At 28.4% G+C, this 23463-nt stretch overlaps 1 protein-coding gene across 11 annotated transcripts in view; it reads right to left on the bottom strand.

Moving 5' to 3' along the window:
* The window catches only part of LOC107447394 (neuronal acetylcholine receptor subunit alpha-7-like), a 414295-nt gene that overhangs the window by 85582 nt on the left and 305250 nt on the right, over positions 1-23463 (bottom strand). For 6 of the 11 annotated variants that reach the window (XM_071178635.2, XM_087165901.1, XM_087165900.1 and 3 more), the window contains exons 5-7: positions 20596-20852; positions 14353-14547; positions 6011-6097 (exon numbers count right to left, since the gene is read on the bottom strand). In XM_071178635.2, the coding sequence (XP_071034736.1) occupies positions 6011-6097; positions 14353-14547; positions 20596-20852 (539 nt within the window). Of the gene's footprint in view, positions 1-6010; positions 6098-9480; positions 9568-14352; positions 14548-20595; positions 20853-23463 lie in introns of all 11 variants that reach the window. The other 5 variants (XM_071178633.2, XM_043041458.3, XM_071178630.2 and 2 more) reach the window with 1 other exon arrangement.

Raw genomic sequence — 23463 nt, 5'->3', positions numbered from 1 at the left:
AAAAAGGACCACTATGGTCGAGTCTGTCTAATAGTCTGTGAAAGGCATCATGGCAGACGGGAATGCCGACCTTCATGTGTTCGGTAGAAGTACTCTGACAGGTCAGCGTACAGGGGCGATATCCTTGCACTCAGTATGAAACTTTTCCACAGAGCACATGGACCAAATTTCATCTTTATGGACGATAACACCCACCCCTACAGTGCTCAGTTGTTGGACTAATACCTCCGATCGTAGGATGTTCAATAATCTGGAATATCTTGCGATGACCTCTGACATTAATCCCATCAATCACGAATGAGATTCCCTTGGACGCTCAGTTGCAGTTTAAAGACCATCGATGATTGAATGAGTGGATACGGTTGCCCTAGAGATTGATAAGGAACCTGGTAAACAGTAAGAAACGCCAATGAGAGAGTTGCATAGCTGTTAGAGGTGATCACACACCTTAATCGACATGTTTTTCTCTGACTGACAGACTATCGGTCAACTCCTGTGCTGGACAAGTGACCAGTATCCTTATTTAGGTTGCAGGTAGTTCCCATTTTTGTTTTCCTATACATTGTTCTTATATCGGATGGCATTATGGGCATGTTTGGTTTTATTTGCTTTGTTAGTGTTTTTATTGAAAAGAAAACTTTTGTTCCTTCAATTGTTTTCATTAGTGTAAATGTATGTTAGTTTAATCTAAAATGCCCTTAGTAAGTATGAGTTTGATCTTTTGCTTTAAAAAAGAAAAACTATGTGTTATGAATCAGCCACAAAGTTATTAGAGTAAGGAGTGGAACATAAATTACTTTAAACACAATGTAAGTATAAGTTAATCAGTATATAACTTTTTGCAACTAAGTAAAACAGAAAAAATATTTTTTCAGGCAAAACAGTTTGTCGAATATTCGTAGGCAAAACAGAAGTATTTCAAAAAATATTTTGTAGTTTTCGATTAAGATGAAGTGAAAGAAGTTTAAAATGTTTCTCTCCACTCATATAAATGCATATTAGTTTCATCCAAATTACCCTGCATGAGAATAATTTTTATCTTTAAATTGAAAAAAAAATATTCCCCTTTTTATGAATCAGTTTTAAATTTATGAGAGAAGTGAATATTAATTACCTTTCTTTCTAACAAAATAATGATTAGTGTTTATTTATGTAAAAAATATTTAATGAGCGTATACATTATAAAAAATAGATTCTGAAGGACTTTATTTTAACAATAAGTTAATGTAATATGTAACTGCAATGTAACGAAATAAGAAAAATATAATTACTTAACATTAAAAATGTCCTGTACTGTTATATTTACAAAGATACTGAGTAAGGAAGTGATTTTTTTACATTGATTAACTGTAATTGCACAAATTTTATAGACTCAAATTAATCAACTTACAATAAAGGGCTTAAGAGGCTTAAAAAGTATTGATATTGACATTTTATAATTCAAAATTTTCAATAGTTTTCCTACTAAAACTTAAAACTTACTTAAAACTTACTCAATTAAGTAATTTTGAATTTTTTTTGGATCAAATATTTAAAAAAATACCCTGCTTTAACTCATAAATGTAACTGTAAGTGTAGCTAGTATAACGTTTAATACTTGTCTTTAAGCAAGAACGGTAATTATTAGTCCACATGAATAAAACTAATAAGACTCCTTTACCAGAATGTTTAGCTTTTCCGATTTTAACCTAATTTGACAAAATTTTACACATTTTTAAGTAGTTCAGTTAACTTAAAATCTATTTTTATTTAGGATTTTTGCATTTGCAAAGTTATAACCTCATAAATTGGTTTAAAACAGCTTTTTTTCATAAGCTTGGGAGACAATATTTTTATTTTTGGCATTTATTATAGTTTAAGCCTATCTAATACTTTTTCTACTAAAATATCATTACAACAATAAACTTTTTAGAATTCAACTTGGTTTTCAGAGAGTAATTTTATGTCGGACAAAATCAATTTGGATTAATTTTCTTTGCCTAACAAAACTATGAAATAAGATATGAATTTTTATCTAACCATCAAAAATACATATAAACTTAAAGTGAAAAAAATAACATGCAATTTTAACCTTGCAGACGCCAACAGAATGGATTCAACGCAAACTTGTATTCAGTACATTTTAAAGAAATAAAAGATAAGATTTAATGAAATAGATATAATTTGCAGTGAATAGCAGAACTACAGTGAAACAAAATATGTGGTATACAAATATTTCTCCTCCTTTTTCTTTTGTTCGCATCTTCTCTTCCTTTAAATAAAATTGGCATGGAGCGAGGCAACAAATAACAATCTTTTCTGATTCTGTCTCTTCTTCCTTTCTTTTTTTTATTATCAAGATTCACTGTAATGATAAGGAAAAAAATAAAAGCATATTTTTTTCCCATTCTTAGATTTTGTCTCTAAGCATTTCCTCTTTCATCTTCTATTCTTATAAAAAAGAGTAAAAAATCTTCAGATATGATAATTTGCTGAAAGAAACTTGGTCTTCTCAAATTTCGACTGCTCTTTATTTTACGGGGAACTTTTTGTTTGTTATTTGTTTCGTTCAATAGCGGAGAGAGACAGAAAGAAAAGATTCTGTTGTATAATTTAGGGAAAGGTATTTTGTTGAGTAGATCTTGAAAATTTACGTATACTAAATTAATGAAAAAGAAAAACAAACTTTTGACAAGTAAATTAAAGAAAGCAATGAAGAAAACATATATTTATTCTGGAGTTTTGTTTACGCTTAGTTAAAAGAATTAAAAATAAAAAAATGCAGTATTAAGTTTGGATTTTTTTTATGAATGTCAATAGTTTTCTTTTATTAGCTTAGAAAAAAATATCTTATTTTAAAAATTGAGTATGAAAAATTATCTTTACCGAATTAGTTCATGAAAATAAGCTTTCTTTGTCTACTTAAATTAAATAATACAAAAAAAAGAAATTTTTAATTTAATTTTGAATTCGTTTTTTTTTTTACTCAGCGTTGAAGGAATATAAGGGACAGATTGCAGCACAAAGTTCGAGTTCTACACGAATGTCATTTATAAAACTATATGTGTAATATGACGAGTATTTTATGAGTGTTGTATCGAGCAGAGTTTGAGAAAATTAAGAAAAGTTCACAATTAATTAAAAATGATAGCAAAATAATTTTGATGAAAAAAATCACCGTTGTTTGCACGTTTAGACAACTTTTCGGATCCTCGACGGTTAGCATGAGAATAGTCTTTGAAAAGTTTGATTTCAGACCACAAGCATTAAACACTTACCGTTAGTAGTACTGTTACACTGTATTACTGTTATACTTTAGCACATGTATTAGTGAAAATTAGTAGTATTAGAATAAGAATTAGAGGAAGAAATCTTAAACTGCAAAAATTTTATTAGTAAAAATATCCTAAAAAAGGAAAAATAATCATCATTTCATTCAAATCATTTAATAAATAAGTCTTTGTTTGAAAACATGTCCCCGCATATTGTGGCATAATATTGCATATCAGTAAATGCATATTTTCGCCTCTTTTAACATAATTCATATTTATGAAATTTGAGTGGTCTTCACGCTATGATCCATCAATCAAAATCCTGTTATAGGTAACAAACATAAAAAGAGACTTATTTCTGATAAAACTATGCTTTTCTTATGGTCAGAAATAGGTAATGCATCATGTGTTTAAATATGTGGGGTTAGCTAATAATACTTTTTATGAATAGTAATACCAATATTTTAATGCAGCGAAAAAATAGTGTATACATTACTTGCATTTTTATATTTACACAATTATTATATATTTATGCAATTTACTATATTAATTTATACAATTTACTCCAAATTTATAGAATATATTTTTGTAATTAAACAATTTATGGGGTTTCTCTATGTTTTAGAAATTCTTTTGACATGTTTTTTTTTACAAAATTCTATTCTCACCTATTTGGTTTAGGAAAAGTAAGTTGAAATGCAATAAATACTCTGAGAAACTTAAGTAACTAATAATATTACATCTAAGAAATTATAATAAAAGTTCGTGAAATTTGCACTAAATTGTCTATTTTAATAAATTTGTGTAAATTGTACATAATATTGATTTTGTTATCATTATTAACTTTCATATAAGAATAAACAGATATATTTTAAATAAATTATATCATATGAATATAAAAAAAACTATATAATCAATAAATATATTAGAATTATACATCTAAAGGATATTTTTTAATAATTGAAATAATTAAAGCTTTCTAATTAATAAATATACATCACAAGTACAATATTTCTCTTTTGTTTTGTATCTTGAATGAAATGTATGAAAGAAGTATTTCTCAAGTTAGTATGGCTGAGGTCGCGTTCTATGCATATTGAAGTTTTATACTTATGAAAACAACACCAAGTAAGTTTTCTTTTATCGATATCACTTTTCACAATATCATGCAACATGTAAGTTTTACAACAACATTTAAGCGATTATTCGTAAACAAGCGAAGGAATGATTACACAGCATTTGTATACATTTCATAATAAAAATATTTAAAGAGTTTAAAGCTGCAAATGAACATTTAAATACGTAAGTTTGTAAAGAACTTTTTAAGTGCTGGATTGTTTGTAAAATTTAATCCCCTTTGCATGAATAATCCTTTATATCTATAATAATAAATTTTGGGAAAAAGCAAGTTTTAACTTTTGGTACTGTTAGTTAAAGAAGTTTAAAAATTTGTTTAAGTTTTTAAACTTAAAACCAACCAAAAAATAATTCAAGGACGAAAAAAAAATGAATTCTATTTAATTTATTCTTTACGAACTTGATTAGATTGCTATTATTTTAAATATTGAGAGAAAAAGGGTCACAGAATATCGAAATTTTAATGCGCAAGTAAAAGTGTGTTTCTTTTTTACTAGTATAACGACAAAACCTTTTGAATAATGAAATATAATGCAGATTCTACTCTTTTTTTGATGTATTTTACAACTAAACATGATTTTCTGTATTCATTGGGAATTTCTTTTCAAATTATGTACAGAAATAATAAAAAAACTTCTTATTTATATGGAACTCAATATTATTAGATTCATCTTTATTATAAATTTTTCCTTCTAAAAATTTTAGGATTATCTGTGTTCTTGAGTAAAGTGTTTGTGCTTTGACAAAACTTTAGCGTTAATTTGGTTCTCAGATAAAATTTTTATGATTATATTTGTTACAAGATTAATATGTATAACTGGACCCATTAAAACTAATTTTTTATTAATAATTTTGATTAACATATTTTTCTTATTAATCTTTAAGATTAATTTTATTCTTGCATTAATTTTTATAATTTATTTATAATCTAAGACTAACTTTTGTTTAATTTTGTACTTACATTATACCCCATGATTAAATTTTTTTAGAATTAACTTTACGAGTAACTTTTTATGAGTAACTTCAATAGTGACATTCTTGTACAAAAAGTGTGGTCAAATCTACCAAAAAATGGTAAGATTCTGGCTGTGTGGGAACACCAAAAACTAAATAACTTTTACCGCTGTGTGTGCTTTGGTGATGATTCTAACAATGGTTCTATATCATGTGCTTGATAATTTTATCATGATGCCTTAATGCAGGGCATAAAAACTATTTCTTTGGTTAAATTTACTTTTCAGTTTTGTACTTTTTTTTAAATGTGTGGTAATAAGAACTAAAATTATAAAAAAACCAGAATTTCCGGTAAATCGTTTCTATACGAATGGTAAAATTTCCAATCGAATGGTTTAAATATCGTACATTTTGGTTTTTATTAACAGAACTATGATTTTTTTTTTACCAGAAATGTCGTTAAAAAAATGTACGTTAATTTTATTTTTTCTTGAGTACATTAAACTTCTATTTTTAGATCCATTATTGGTATGTTATTTCAGTTTTTTTAAAACTTGAGGAATTGTATCAAATGCTGTGTCATCAATAGAATGAAGTCTGGGATTTGGGATAGAGAAGAGTTGCGGGTAAAATTTAAGGGTCGGGTTGTTGCATAGATACGAGCGCACCTATGATGGAGACTGCATCTGATGAAGGAGGCAAGGTTTCCGTCACTAGCATTTGGAACACACTCAGAGACAAGAGGATTGTTACACCTGAAACAGCAGATCTCGTTCAGAAGCTTTTCTTACAAACAAAAACATTCACAACAAGCAACTCTACGATGTTCTGAGTCCCAACACTTTAAGAAGGAAGTGATAAATTTAATTAATTTTTAAATCAGCCTATAATTTTGTTAAAGTTGTTCGTAAATTCTTTTATAAGAATTTGAAAAGTAATGAGTCTGGAGTAATAAGTTTATGCACGATTTTAATTGAGTCATTTGGAGAGTGAAATTAAAAGCGTAATTAAGAAAAATCATAACACAAAAGCTTGTTATGTTCCGTATATTGGACTTTAGAAAAGATGAAGTTTTTTTTTCGAAAACCCTAAAATTTATATGAAAAGTGTGGTTTGTAACAGTGCTGATGTGGTTTGCAATATTTTATTATTATTTCTTACTTTGTTTTTGGGTTAAAGCAAAAACTTGTAAAACATTCCGATACTGATTCTGCATTTTAATATTGCATAGAATTTTATTAAGGACAATGTAATGCTTACTTTGAATTTCAAAATTAAATAGCCCAAAATCCAAAAATGATTAGTATTATCTCTTTAAAACATATTATTTTTATTAGAAATTTAATGGCTAAATCAACTACATTGGCTGAATGAATAAAAGAATCAATATTTAGATAGATTATTTGTTTAACTTCCCTATATCAGGTAAAAGGAGTATTTGATTTATATCTTTCATAAAAAGTCTAAATTTTTTTGTGTGCAATGTTTACACTTTTTAAAATTTTTATTTGTTTGGAAAACTTTATTTTTTCATTTTTTTTGGTTTTTTTTTGTTTAACTAGTTGTAATTGTCTAACGGACTTGCTCGGTGAATTTCGAAATTTACTCTATATTGGACTTAGTTGCACGTTATTTGTTGACATAGAACTTGCCACTTTCCATGAAATAAATAAGTTTCATTGTAGGTTAATTTCGAAAATCATAACTTTCATAATATTCTTAGATAATTTATTTTTTGTGCTTGAAAATACTATATGAAATATTAAAATGCCAAGATGAATATTACAAAATGAGGTTGAATTTTTTTAAACCTAATAACTGTTTTTAATAAATGTATATCAAGCAAATAACGTTTCTTATTACATATTCAGCATGCATTTATATATACTATTAATAAAGCTATTTGAAATTGGAATTAATATTATCAATCGTTTTTTTATGCCATCTGAAAACAGTTTACTTTAAGAAAAAAATTGAATCTGTTGATTGAATTAATACGGAAAGTTTTCAGTTAAACGAGTTTAATTTTTGTAAGAAATAATGAGTAGGAAAAAACTTAAAAAATAACGAGGTGCAAAAACTGTCAGATAGATTAATTGATAGCCTATAAAAATATTTGTTTAAGAAAGAATATTATGACAGTAAAAAATTGCTTAATTCATTAGTAGATTGATAAATTTTGAATAGGAACATATTTTCTAAAGATAATTTAATAAAGATATTTCTTAGAAAAAACTATAATATTTGTTTTTTGAATTATTTAAGCTTTTAAAAGTTATTTATTTCTATTATTTTTAAACTTTGAATTGCACAATGGCGTTTTGTTTGTCAAAGATATTTCTTTTAATTAATTGAACAAAAAACTTTTTTTTAAAAAAAAGAGTTGTTTTTCGGGAGATTTACAGTTTTTAATACTGTTTTGGTACGGTTCTTTTCTTATAAGAATAAAAAAATACTTTTTTTGTTGTCTTAATTTGTTATTTTTTTCACTTTCCTTAAGTAAATAAATTCAAATTTACTAAATAAGAGTTTTAAGGTAGGTTATTTAAAGTTATTAAATTAAGTATGTCCATGCACACGTTTATGTTTGTTATTAATACCTATTTTTATTCTTTTTAACGAACTACAATTTAATTGAAAGTGTTTTGAAATAAAATGTTTTCGGGAATGTCTTCAAAATGGGTTATGCTTTTATTTAAACTAGTTTTAAACTTATTACGAATCGTCTCGAGGCGTTAAAAATAAACAATTTTCCTAAATCCGTTATTTACAGTTATTAAATTTAGCATTCAATTGAAAAGTCAAAAAATTATATGCCTACACGTTCATATTCTCTATTAATACAAATTTTAAAATGATATTATTTTTAAAGAACTACAATTACATTGAAAATACTTGATGTAAATTTCCAGATTTTTTGTTTAAATACTGTTATAAATATTATCAGCAAAAAGCAGGGATATACAAAAATGCAAAATTTCTATGAGCTAGGATCAGTCTTTTGGAATCAGAAACCAGCGACAATTTTTAAAGGTGTCTGAGGACCCACATTGTTAGACTCCTGAGATTATGTATAGCTCAATTAATTTTATAAATTAAAAAAAACCTATCATATCGTAAAATTATTAAATTAAGACTTTTACTAAATAAGAGAAAAAATAAGCACCTTCGTTATTTTTTCTTTCAAAGGATTTGCTATGTAAAATCAATATTTCATCTTCTTTCTCTTTCTCTGATTTATTTATTTGATGAGTAATAAGATTTTAAAATTACTTAGATGTTTTTAAATTATTTGAATGCTTTATTGCATACATTTCATCCTTGACTTTTTCTTGAATATTTATTGGTTATCTGTGATAAAATTTAATATATTATCCATGATTCCTATTTGACTTTTCATATATGCTTAATTTCCATTGGATTTTGCATTCAAAAATGAAGTGCAATATCTTAAGGATTATCGACAATTTTGGATTAATAAGATTTAATTCAAATTATAACTTTTAAGTTTTTTTCTTATTTGAATTTGAATTTCATATTATAAAAAAATCATAATAATTCTAGTTACTTTAATTTTTATTATCCATACACATGATATCTACATCATCTTACATATGCAGTAGTTTTCGTATGAAAAACTCCAACCCATTAAATGTAATTAATAAATTTTTCATTTTTTTTTATTTAGCTTTCGAATGATAAAATGAGACTCAATACCTGTAATTCATTCATTTATTTTTAATTTATTAAGATTACTTAAGATAAAATAAAATCCGTTCCTTATAACCATTTTATTTTCATTTTATTTATTTTGATTTCTTATTCTAAAATTAAACCCAATTCCTATAATTCTTTCATTTTAATTTCATTAATTATTTAGGATTTTTTAAATGATGATTTGAAACGCGTTATCTATTATTATTTATTTGGATTCTTATGGTAAAAGGACTTCCTTCAGTGAGGGAAACAGAACACCACTGGAAATGAAACTACAAATGCCTCCAGGTGCATATACGTAAAATAAATCATGTACAAAAAACAGCGTGCCAACGTGCCAAAAATAAAGAGTTACACCAAAAAGAAACACGAATCATGACAACGTGCAAAAGGGTGTTCGTGTTCGCTATAGGTTTCGCACCTATGATTGAGACTGCGTCAGACGTGGGTGGCATCGTTTCCGCTAATTGTAGAAGAAAGACGGTCAAGGACAGAAGAATCGTGACACCTGAAGGAAGGGGAAGTCACACATTAATTAATTATTTCATTCCATACACACCACGACCTATGCAGCTGCTGTACGAGGACTATATAGGCTATAGATTAAAAGCACTATACATTACACTAGATATAATCGAATTAGTCGGATAATTTAAAACTAAATTTGAAAAAAGAATTAAAAAAAAAAATGCAAATAAATCACTACAGAAGAAATTAAAGTCTTAAGCTCTCAACCTAAGCATTATGCCGAGTGTTCCCAAAATTACTTTGCTATTTTAAAAACCAATACGAACAAAACGTACACCAAGTTTCTAAATATGTTATAAAATTCGTCAAGAGATTTTTCTTCTGCTTGTCAATCAAAAATGTCTTAAATAATGGCTTCAGCGGCTGTCCTCAAACTACGTCCTTTTGCTTTAAATAATGGTTAATTTGTGGCGCCATCTGTTGACACACTTTATAACTAATTTTGAAACTTGGTTTGAATTAATAAACTAGCTTTATAAACAGAACGTAGCAAACCGAATACTTCTATTTCCCATAAATTTTTTTAATATTGTCTGTCATTTTAGGAACATCCAGCAGAAAATACCACTCAGATGGCTCCACCCAGTTGCTCAATACAGTATTGTTTTCCCTTTGGAAGTAACTCTAATCCTTAAAATATCAAATTGTGGTTGAAAGTCTTCTGATAATAAACGGTATTGTAAGATCACTTAATTAGGTTTGAGGAAGAACCTATGTGTCTCATAAAATCATTACTTCACTATGTGTGAAGGTTTCTCAATTTTTAAAGCGATGCGTATTTTACATCGTTACAATATGTTCCTCGTAAGATTGTTAAGTTGAAAGCTAAATAGTATTGTTTATTCATTACAATATAGAAGGTCATTTATAGCTGTACAGATTATTTTGAAGCTTTAAACCATGCAAGTGTTTCTAGTTCTTCTTGTGCGCGAAATTTTGTTTCGAAAATTAAATATTCAAGTTTAACATTTACCCTACTATTTGCAAACAATTTCTGAGCATTTGACTCTATTATTTTCATTATGTGCACGATGCAGATTAATGTGGTATGCTATAACACGCAAATTAAGTTTTTTTTCATTAGAGTTGGTTTTGAAATCACGAAATAAAATATTTTTTCTTAAAATTTCTGAAGCTATTCTACAGTACCAAAACGAAAAAAAAAATAGCGCCAAATTTTAATTTTACAAAGAGACTATTTTGCTCAATATTATTCCATAATTTTATCTTTGCAGTTTGTCCTAGCAAATTCAAAAACATATTTAATTATTAATTCTCTTAAAGAATTGTCGAAAAAATATAATATAATTGAACACGATACTATTAAATAAAAAATTTATTTAAACAAACTTTTCACCTTATTTAAACTATTAACGAATCTGGAGCTGGTAAAAATTAGAGGTACGAAATTGGCAGATGCTTACTCCATAAAATTTAAAAACTTTAATAAGAGAAAACAATTTCATATTTCTTTTAAATTTTTTGTTGGAAATTAATTGCGTATGAATATTATAATTTAAAAGAATATCTGTACAAAAAGCTTTATTGTATACAAAGTGTGTTAGGCAAATACTCACTTTTTCAATATATCAGAAGTTAAGGCAGTAAAATAAAAATACACAACTTTTCAAATAGTTTTAAATTGCCATTTTCCACTTTATAATTTCGAGTAATTTAATTTTTATATGGTAATTAATTCTGCCCTGCACAATAAAAAACTGAATGTAAAACTGGGTTTTTTTATAATATATATTTTCATACAACTCGTAAAATAAAGCATAGTCCTCATACAAACAGCAGAACGATGATATTAAAATATACACTTATTTATGTTTCTGTAATAAATATAAAGTATAAAAGCATATTTCTGTAATTGAAAAAGTCAGTAAAACATAATTAAATAAAATTATAATCATTTGTAGATTCAAATCCAGCATTTATGCTATTAAATAATCTCTAGAATTCATCAATATATTTTTCTGTAATTTTTAAAGACATGATTAATCATTTATTTCATTTAAAATATTCAAATACATTTCTATACTTCTATTATATACAATTATCTAATTGAATGAAATATATTTCTTCATTAATGATCTAACATAGTTATATTTCTCGAATAAATATTTAAAAAAAAAAAAAAACAGCATTCTATTTGCATGATAGGCTTGGTAATGTGATAATAATCTACGTTTTTCAAATTGTTCAGGAAAGCATTTTTTAGAACATCAATCATTCAACGACGATAGGAAGAATTTTCTGTGTGCTGCCATCTTGTGGATAAACCAGAAACTCGCAATTTATGTTTCGAAAAACAATAATATGTGCGAAAGAAAAGTATCTCTTTTAAAAAATAATGTATGACATTCTATCATTTTCACTATTAATTTACCGTTATTTGTTTGATGATTATTTGTTTGATGATAAATTGGTTGATAATAAAACGAGTACTCCTATGATAAAATGAAGTTCATATATCTGTGTTTTTGCAGAATATCAGATGCAAGGAGCATTGAGTTAACAGACAATCAAGTTTCACACTTTTAAATCATTTTCAGTCTATATTGTAATGTAATTGTATACTGATCTGTAAATAAGTTTTTTAACATTACTTAAAAATATTTAAATGCCTATTTAATTTCTCAGACAAAAATGCTTATGATAATAATACTATATTTAATAACAATTCGATTGAAAAACGTTACCTTATATTACTTTTGTGTTATTGTGTGATTGTTACCTTATCTTATTCTTAAAAATCGTGGAGTATACACTGTAAAAAAGTACGGATAAAATTAAGGTATAAAGTACCGGCACTTTGGGTGCATCATCCGTAAAATCCTTTTTTATAGTAAGATATTATACTATACTTTTTAAAGTAATGTTTTTTAATTAGAGTAATTAAGTGATTTTACCATATTATTACTATAAAAATTACTGTATGTGCGATCTGTTGATCCGTCACATGTTCTGGTAAATATGAATTTTACGGTAAAAAGTACCAGCTCCCTGAGTGCAGGTACTGATTACCGTAATTCGATCCGTAATTTTTTACAGCGTAGAAACAGAGATGCTATTTAAATAACTTTTTCGTTCTGATATTGATATTAGGCTACTAAGAATAGTTAACTTTTCTAATTTGCAAAAAGAAGTTATAACCACGGATTTTTTAAAATAATTATTTCAGCTTGATTTGAACGATATTTTCGAGCATTCGCTTGCAATTAGACAGGTATATTGTTTTTAGTTTAAATATTTGTTTTCGTATGATTTTTTTAAATATGCTATATTAGAATAAACTAATGGCCCACTTTAGAAACGCACACTTTTGAAATATGGGACTCAAAACTAAATGAACTGCACCGACAGCTGCTTTTGATTATTATTGCCCTTTTCATAAATGGATATAAGAATTTGATTATCCTAATGAAGAACTAAATATTTTAGATTAATAAAGTTTCTGAAATAAGATTTAATGAATTCCTTTTTCTGTCATATGAACAAAAGCACTCTCTGTAGCCATAGACTTGACGACACACTTATGCAAAAATAATTAACTCGGGGACTAATTTCTTTTGCCATACTGGAATCTCATTAAGCCATGTATTAGTCAAAGAGGAACATTTAGTATGATTTCGTGTTGTTGCAACAAAAATAACAGAAACTTCTTAACGTTTTAAGAGAATAATTAGAATAAAAAATAATGAACTTCAATTAACTTTCCACCTTTTCTTAATTATGGTATTTGTTACGAAATTACTATTTTGTGAGAGAGTGCTTCAGTTTTCATATATTTTAAAACAAGATTTTTTAACGTTTATTTGTTTTATTTTTTACGGCTTTTTAAAGAAACTCATTTGTTTTCATTTTAAAGAAGTTTTATTTTTGTTTTATTTTGATTCATTATAACTCAGGTTAACTTTAATAAGGAAATAAACTTTCTTAACATGGATTTCAGAAATATTTTTTCATGTGTTTTTTTTAATAAACCTGAAAATAACTGTTGTTAAAGCAGTTTTTGAAGACTCATACTTTTTAATTAGTTCAAGATGTAAACAGAAAGAAAAGCATTAAATTTTGGAAAAAAAATTCTCGAAACTAGAACAGTACTTTGCTCTTTTATTTTTAACCTAGAATATTATTCTAATATATATGATCCGTGTTATTATCCTAGTTTTATTCATGTAACGCATTAATAGAATATTCGATAAATTCAAATATGTTGAATGTATTATATTCTTAATGTTCAAATTAAATAAGCTTATTTAAATGTTATAAATATTTCTTTTAGATTAAATCAGAGAACTGAGGTGTTAAATTTTTAGAACTTTGAAAAATTCTTGCCACGACAACTTTTTTGTAAAGCTTCCTAGTTTTATGTATATAATGCTGGAATATAATGCTATTTAAGTATATAATGCTGATTTTATATCAGCTGATTTTCTATATTTATAATTCTAGGTGGAATAAATATAAATATTGATTGATATAAATCAATAATTTTCAGGTCAGAATTTACAGAAGGGAAAAACAATTTCATATCTTAAGTAAAATAGTTTTTTTTAGGATACTTATATATATTTTTCAATCCTTTATCACATTTTAACAAATCAAGAGATTGCTTAAATTTTTTTCAAAATTGCCTTGCTTTCTTACACAGACTTCAATTCAATCAATGGATACATTTCTTCTAAGGCAAATAAAATTTTTTATTATCAAATAAAAAACTATAATAAATTGAAAACAGGAGAAAAAAGATACGAACCGAGGGTTAATTTTTCTCCCGAATCCGGTGGCAAGGTGAAACCTAGAAGGGTCATAGAGGAGATGAGAACACAGGGGATGATGAGATTAAATCCATAGTAGAGGGTTCTCCTCCGGATATGGATTGTAAAGGTGATGTCGACATAAGGCTCTGGACAACACGCATAAAAAATCTCGTTTCTCACTCCTGGAAGGCCTGTGGAGAGGAAAATAACTTATAATATAATAAAATATTAGTTTTATTAGATAAATCCCTTTTAAGATCAATTTTAACAAATGCTTGTAAAACCATATCTTAGACGGAAAAGATTATGTTAGGTACCTTTGAAAAAAAAGTCTCGAGAAGTATTTTTGAGAAATTAAAAAAAAAATGGTGTGTGACTTAGAATTACAACATTAGAGCTTTATCACTCATATAATGAACTAGACATTATTAGCTTCATTAAAAAACAAAGGATAAAATGGACAAGCACATTATCATAATGGATGAAAACCGAATCACAAAAAAAGTTTTCAATGCTAGACCAATTGGCACATGAAAAAGAGGCAGGCCAAATTTGAGATGGATAGATGGCATAGAAAAAGACCTTTTGGTCTTAACGCTGGCTGGAAAGATTTTAATCTTAAAATAACTTCTTGAGAAGTTCAAGGCTCACCCTGGGCTGTCGAGCCATTGATGATGACTTTTGAAAATGTAAATTTTTAAATTTGGTAGTTCTATCCATGTAATTAAGTCATAAATTTTCCTGATAAAAAGTTGCCACGTGTGATATAACAGCATAAGTAAAAACTGTAACAAATTCCGGATAAAATTTTATCCGGATTTGGGTCCATCATCCGTAAAATCCATTTTCTATCAATCCATCAATATAATAAAGCCATAAGCTGTAGAGTTTGTAAAATGAGAGATTGTCATGTGCAATATAGCACCGTAAATATACACTGTAAGAAATTCCGGATCAAATCACGGTAAAAAGTACCGGCACTTTGGATCATCCGTAAAATGCATTTTTACCGTAAAATATTATACTGTAATTTTTGCAGTAATATTTATTTAATTAGAGTGATTCAGTGATTTTAAGGTAATTATTGCTGTAAAAATTACGCTGTATCAGATATTTTGTACCGTAACATGTTTCGGTAACAATGGATTTCACACTAAAAAATATTTTGCAATATTCATCATTCTGAGTGCCGGTACGTTTTACCTTAATTTGATCTGAAATGTTTCGTAGTGTAGTGGCAAATGCAGTGCTATAAGAGAAGGTAATAGAAGTACAACGCAAACTGCAATATAACTGATAAACCAATTCACGTGTCACTATTTTGTTGATGATATTTCTCATAGATGGCGCATTACACAGTGTTACGTGAATTAGTTCCTATTCGATTTAGACTTTGTGACATCAAGATAAAATTTTCTTGTAATTAAGTATTTTCTGTTATAGAGCATGCGTAGAATAACTGGATTTATTTAACTCTTAAAGAGTAAAGATTCATTAATCTAAAATGAATGAGAGAGACACGAATAATTGAAACCCGAGTTTATGATTATTGAACACAAATAAAGTAAATAAAAAATTGACCTAAGGAAGATGAGCCTGGAACAGAATTAAGGGAATTATTAAGTTTTCTAGTGGCAGAAGATGATTGCTTCATTCCTTAACCCATGTTATGCGAAGCGCTGCTCAGACACTACGAGTTGTAACTCTTCTTTTACATTTAATCAATGCATCAAGAATAGCGATATTGATCATTAGAACAATGCTAGATCATGGTGTTTTCACTTCCGAGGTCTTGGAAGATCTGATATTGATAGAAGCTTTTCACGAAAGATTTTACAATAATTGTTCACAATTGTTTGTCCTCGACAGTGCTCGCTATAAGCAGCCACCATTTTGAATATAAACGTCAGCATTACGCTTGTTTATTTCACTATAGATTGTAATACTGTTTCTAGTTCTGTTTTCAACGTATTTGATGCAATACGACTCCAAATTCATTTGAAGTCATGCGAAAATATTTATGAAAGTATTTACGTTTGCGAAAATATTTGCAATATTTGTTCACAGCTGTTTATCCTCGATAGCACTTGTCACGTGTAGACACTATATTATGGTAAAAGGTACTGGCACCTTGAGTGCAGCATCGGAAAACTTCACTTTGCCATAAAATTCATTCTACCGTAAAATCTATTCTATCGTAAGATCCATTTTAACATAAAATAAGTTTTTACCGCAAAATTTTTTACCGTTATATTAACAGTAATATTTCTTTAAATCACAGAGATTGAGAAAATATATGTGTATCTATTAAGTTTCTTTTATCCCGTAAAATTTTACGGTACAATGAATTTTACGCTAAAAACACAAATCCAGTATTTTTTTAATGTTTTACAATGTTGTTGAGCCTATACGTGACATAAAGTTTTCTTAAAAATCATAGCTTTATATAAACAGAGTATTTCATAGCATTCTTTTATCTGCTTTTAGAATCCTTATCAAAAGATATTCTAAAAAGTACATACATTAAAAGATGATAACAGTGTTTTACCAAAAAGAAAAACGTTAACACAGTCTATCGAATCATAGTGGTTGAAGGAGGTACAAATTACAAAAAACAGCTTAATATTTGAGTATACTTAAAGGTGTTTTTTAATAATCCACTTTAAACTTTTTCTCTGGGAATGAAACAGTTTTTGGTCTTTCCATTGCCATTTTTCTCAGTAGCTTTTCTTTATATTTCGATACAGTTTTTTTTTAATTTGCTTAAATATTGGTTTGTAGCTCTTAATAGTGTAAGTTTTTTGGGCTACTTTTTTAGAAACCATTATAAAATTATATTAGGGTTAATAATTATAAAACACTCAGTATAATTAATTATTTAATGACAGAAAGGAGCTTTTCGATTCTGCAAAGGAGTGATAGTGTGAAGGCTGGAGCATCACGTTTATAAGAATGATAATGGGTCATTTATTATGATAAGTTTGCAGTTTTTTTAATTAAAAACCTTACTATAAATAAGAACAATTTTATAGTTCTATATTATTTCTGTTTTTTAATATTTTTTTATTAAAAATTATTCAAAAAGTAGTATAAGCGTTCATAGATTTGCGGGATGCAAAGGTTGTCATTATTGTCAAAAGTCATGAAATACCTCTGTATTTAAGTGGAAAATAATTCAATTATTTGTGTTTTTTAAACGAAAGTTAAAGATCAAAAACATTGTTATACTATTAATAAGAAAAAATTGCTATGTTTCGTTAAAGAGGGCAGAAAAGGTATATCTTCTATTTCTTTTACCTTAAAACTTTTTTTGAACTAAGAAAAAGACACTTTTGCTGAAAACAAGATGTAGTTATATTTCCTAAAGTAAAATATATTGAAAGTTAAAGAACAGTTGCTTACTAGAAAAAATTACCAAAAAATTATCATCTTGTAGATTATGATTTCAAATTTTAATAATTCATATTGCAACTGCTTTGTTTCATCATTAAATACATCGAATCCAAAAATAATAGATTTTCTTCTAAAATGGAAGATTTTTGAAATCGACGATTAAAAGAAAAAATTTGTCATTTCTTATTGAAATAAATGCATAAAAAACTTTTTTTCTGAATTTTAAAGCGAAAGTACTTCTTTATCCGTTTGGCTAATATTCAATTTAGTTCAATTAAACTGATGAATTACAAAATGCAATATCGTTTATTTAAGCCACTAATGCTTGTAAGTAAACGATACCATCTACTATTCCCCAAAAATTAATGAATTGTACGAAGTAAACGAAAATATTAGAAAAATCTATTTAAAACCCAATTAGTTTGCTTTAGTATTGAAGCTAATATTTTTTTCAAATTTTTAAAACTTCATAAATTTACATAACTTTAACATTAGGGAATATATATTTTCAATAAAAGCAGGAAATTTCTTCATAATTTTGTTGAATTGTCCACGTTAAGGAAAGTAACTAATTTATTTTTCTTTAAACTTGTTAGAGTATATTTCATGTTTCTCATTAGGGTATACTTTTGAAAATCAATTTTCTTTTTTTCTTCTTATATATTTTTTCTTACGAATTAACCATAAATTACGGAACTAATGGAAACTCTCGAACTAAAGCTAACAGTAGCTACGATAAATATCCAATTAAGCTGATTGAATACGAAACAAGCAAAAAAAAGTCGTTTTTGAAATATTTTTCTTTACGAAAAGGGAATTTCATTTAATTAATTTAAATTTTTTCCCCACTAAGTGAAATGAAAACTCCGCTCTAGTGTAGTGGCAAAGATGGTAATGAAAACTCGACGAAATTTTTTTTGGACAAAATGAGTTTCGCTTTTCACTTAATATTCCATTCATGATATTAAAACTGAAAAATTTTAAAACTAATTTATAAATTGCTTTTTTATTTTATAAATTTTAAAGTATTCATATAGTTTCGAAATCGTATATGATTATTTTTTTTTGTAAATGATCTATAGTGGAATCAACTCTTCAGTTATGTTGAAATTGCTAATTTAAAAATGTGTGCATTATTTCTTTTATGTATTTTATTTTTATAAAAAGAGATCTAAAGAACAACTTTTAATTTTTTTTAATTACAAGATATATGTATCTAAATGGTGTCTAGTTTTTTTTTATATAAGCTATAAATATTTTTACTTTTTAAAAAACTTTTACTTTTTTTTATAAAACGAGATGCAAACAATGTCTTCTAAATGCGAAAGTCTCTAATAAACAGAGGTTTTAATAAAAATATTTGCAGTTTTTTAAAAGTTAAAATAATAAATACATGAAAATTTGCAGCAAATTCTCCAATAAAAAAATATGCAGTCCAATTTAAAAATTTTAAGCTTATTTGAAACTTTAACTTTTTAAATTTTTATTTGCAGTTGACTCTAAGATTTTATCTTTCACTTCATCTCCTCCAATATTCTTTTAAAAACAATATTTTACAGACATAGAATGGAATAACAGGATCTTAGTTATTTTCGTATATGTTTTATGTACCAATTAAAGCTCCTGGTGCACCAAATTCTAGCTGATAAGTATCTAGATCCTCAAAATCTGAATCAGAAAAATGCTTCTAGAAAGGCAAGTGTTTGTTAGACGTGGGTGCTAGGATCTAGCAAAATTTATAAATGAGACAAATGTAAAACGGGATACACTTTTCTTTAACTCACTGGACAACAACACACTTATCACGAAAGTGAAATAAATCGAAAGTATCAGAAAAAAAGAACAATCAATTACAGGAATCTATTTAATACCATTGTTGGGAACTTATTTAAAAATCATTTTCATGCTAAATTTCAACTTTATCATTGATAGAAAGCGCAAAAAAGCATAGCAGCCCCATGAACCTCACCACATTGTCATTTCGAATTTCCAGAAAAGAGAAAAACACTGAGTATGAATGAGTTTATATCTTAGATTACATTTTAAGTATTCTGCCACCATCACTCTGTTAAAATCCACCTGGGAATTCTTTTTAAAAGAATTTGAGCCTAAACACGTCCATCCTCTTTTACCATTCAAACATCATTATTTACCTTGTAAAATAATACCAATTAAATGTAAATACACAACATAACTCAATGCACGAAGCATAAAATTCAATGAATCACCTAAAATTAAAAAAAAAATACTCCTAATAAATATTGTTTTTAAATTACTAAATTACTCCTTAAAACGCCTATGTTTCAGAAATTGCACAGTAGGTTTTAAACTAAAGTTTTGATTTTAAAATTACACAATAAAGATTAATATAGGATTAATATAGGCCCAATATAGGGTTATATTATCCCTAAAAGCTTGTAAGTATTGTTGTCATATTATAAAAATTAGACTCCCGGCAAAACGTATAAGAAGCAGAAATTTTTTTTAAAAATTATGTAAAGTTTTCAAAACTCATTAAAAATAAAATAACTAAAGAAACAAAATTAATTTTACAATGTGAATTTTAAAGATATGAAAAATAATATTATTCAGACAATAATTTTTCACTTTAAATCCATGTTCAGTTTTTTCAACATTGGCATGCAAATGGTTAGTTCTTCTGTTCGTTGCAAATCTGTATTGCTCATGTTGGAAAAAAAGGAAACACTCTATAGAAGAGTTAAATAATTGAATTTTTTCCATAAATGCTTCGACGACCTATCACGTAAAAACCCGTGACCCGGTATTTATGTCACGATTCATAGGTCTAGTGGTTATGAAATAGCAGATAAAATAAATAAACTCACCAATCAGGATCCACTCGCCATTAGAGATGTACGTGGACAGGTCTCCCCCTTCTTCGCTGGCTAATCGCAAATCTAGTTGGAAGCCATCGTAGGTCCAAGACCCAAATTTCATTTCGCACTTTTGATCATCGAAGGGGAACCATGTGATGTCAATTTTACACGTACTTTTGAAGATTCCGGGCGGGATGTAAGTGCAGCTACCGTTGTTCCTCACTACGACATTCGTTGGGAAAGTACTGTCGATCTTTTCGTCGGCGCTGCAACATAACAAAATAACAACGTCACATCGTTTCGAAACAGCATTCAAGACGATATTCTAAATATATATATATTTTTAATATTAAGATTTCAGGTTTAAAAACTTAAAAACTAGCTATATAACTTACATAAAAGGAAGAGCAGCAGAAAAAAAGTAAACACCAACAATTGACGATGTATAGTGCGGCTTTCAGGAGAACTACTCCAGACACCCGTCTTGCGTCGTGGCGGGTACTATGGTTACGAGGAAAGGTCACTTCGAATAGGGGTGTAGGATGAATGGTTTTGTCTTAATCTTAGCGTAGGTCGTCGTGAGTAAAATAATCGACACATTCTTTCCTCCATTTCAACCCCATTAGAAATGTGATCTCGCTTGTTACCATAGCAGCAGACAGCCCCAGACTTTCAGTCTGGAGGAGTTCTCCTCAAAGCCGCACTATATAGTGCGGCTTCAGAAGAATTCCTCCAGACACCCGTCTCTCGTCGTGGCGGGTACAATGGTTACGAGGAAAGGTCACTTCGAAGAGGGATGTGGGACGAATAGTTTTGTCTTGATCTTCGTCGTGAGTAAATCAATCGACATCTTCTTTCCACCATTTCACCCCTCTTAGAAACGTGCTCTCGCTTGTTACCATAGCAGCAGACAATCCCAGACTTTAAATCTGGAGGAGTTCTCCTCAAAGCCGCACTATACACGGGGTGCAAACTTTCAATTGTATAGTTTGTCTATGTAAACAACTCCCCATGCCATTCGTCTAGAGTGATGGCGGTAACCATGGTTACGAGATATTGGTTATTTCAAGTAGGAGAGATGGGCATTATTTAAGACCGGTTTTCACTCGGGGTGGCGAGCGAATGAATCAAGGAGAAAGAAACTTCCCTCTTTGAATTGCCCTATTTCTTCCTTCCATAGCAGCAGACGGCCTTAGACTTCATGGCTAGAGGAGTTATTTCTATAGAAAAACTGCACATAATTGTTTATATGTTTATTTGCCTCATAAGTAACGTGCTCTCTGAAGCAAATAAAGAGGTTTAACCGGTTTATTACATAATAACCTTTGTTTTGCTTATGTATGAGGAAAAGAAAGCCTCTCAGAACGTTTCAGAACCGATTTTTTTTAATATTCAGATCAAAGGACTAGAGTTTATTAAATAAATGTTTACGTTTTGGCTTGAAGCTTAGTTAGCAGCTAAAGTAGTTACGTCACAAAATAAAAATTTGTCTCACGAGTTGTCCATTATTTTAAAGTTGTATACAGTCGAGAAAATAGTCATCCGAAAATTATTAATTTTAGCGAATGCCTCTATATAGAATGGTAATTTCATTCATTGCAAAAAGTAGTTGCTAGAAATGTTACCACCAGATGGCGTTTAATACATAATTTCATAATTAGTTGCACTTTAGGAATAGTTGTGCCATAAAAATTACGCTCTACAAAATAATCATTAATTACAGTTTCATTTAAAAATAAACAAATCATATGTTAAAATCGGATAGATATTCAAATAAATTTCTTTGGTTGTCATGAGCTGGTTGTCTGATCTGTCAGATTTTTATCAAATCAGATCAGACCCCCTTTTTTGCCAGGAGATCGGCCGCCTCGTTTCCCTGGATTCCACAGTGGCCCGGAATCCACTGGAGAGTCACGATCTTGGTATTACTGGCAAACCATTTGAGGAGATTTGAGCAAGTATCGATGGTTAAAGTTCGAGAGTGACTGAGAGCATTAATTGCTTGAAGTGCAGCCTTTGAGTTGGATAGTATTACAACTTTTGAAAAGGAATCTAAAAGCGGCCGAAGATGTGACAGGGCCTGCTAAATGGCAGCAATCTCGCCATCGAAAGCTGATCTGTAAATGTCGATGGGAGTATACAGGCAGAAAATTTCACAGTGCACACCAGCACCAGCGTTAACACAATCACTCATTTGTGAAACATCAGACTTGAAGATTACAGAATTGGAGATTGATCGTTCTCTGATTCAGGTCGAAATTACGATCTGTGGATGAATGAATGGATGTATGAATGGGTCCGCCCTAAAAACGGGTGTGACGAATTCTTGGCCATAGATGGCGCCACTGGAAAACAAGAACAATCGCACCCCTCTGCCTTAATGGCATACTTCAACAGCAAGCAATAGCAATCAACATATAAGTTGTTAGATTAAGAAAAACAAACTTTTGAACGTTAACTATTCGGAAACCGTTAATGCGGAAATTACGTTTGTAAATTGATCGCGTTTGATGAAATCTACGTTTAATTTTGATTCCGTTTTTCCCTTGTTAATCAGCAGATCAGCTGAGTAATGTGTAGAGGGCTTTCGAGCTTTAACGGTAACATTTATAGTAATGCTTTTCCATTCCATAAATTCTTTTTCCCGAATATGTATTATAATGAATTGGCAATTTCAGTGCTCATTTTTTGAACAAATGGATAAAAATAAAGAATAAGTATAAAAAGACTCGACTTTGTGGATAGTAAATAAAAAATTTCATACGAAATATAAAGACCACAACTTGAAGAAATTGTTGAAAGGATTCTATACGATTTTAACAATTTAGGTATTCCCAAGTGTGCACTTTCACCATTCGAGTGTGCACTTTCACCATT

This window comes from Parasteatoda tepidariorum, chromosome 6, assembly GCF_982258835.1.
Source record: "Parasteatoda tepidariorum strain Cologne lab strain chromosome 6, Ptep-v5.0, whole genome shotgun sequence".
In the NCBI taxonomy this organism is placed as follows: Eukaryota; Metazoa; Arthropoda; class Arachnida; order Araneae; family Theridiidae; genus Parasteatoda; species Parasteatoda tepidariorum.
The sequence above is the reverse complement of the archived record's forward strand: the minus strand, read 5'-3'. Positions and strand labels throughout refer to the sequence as shown.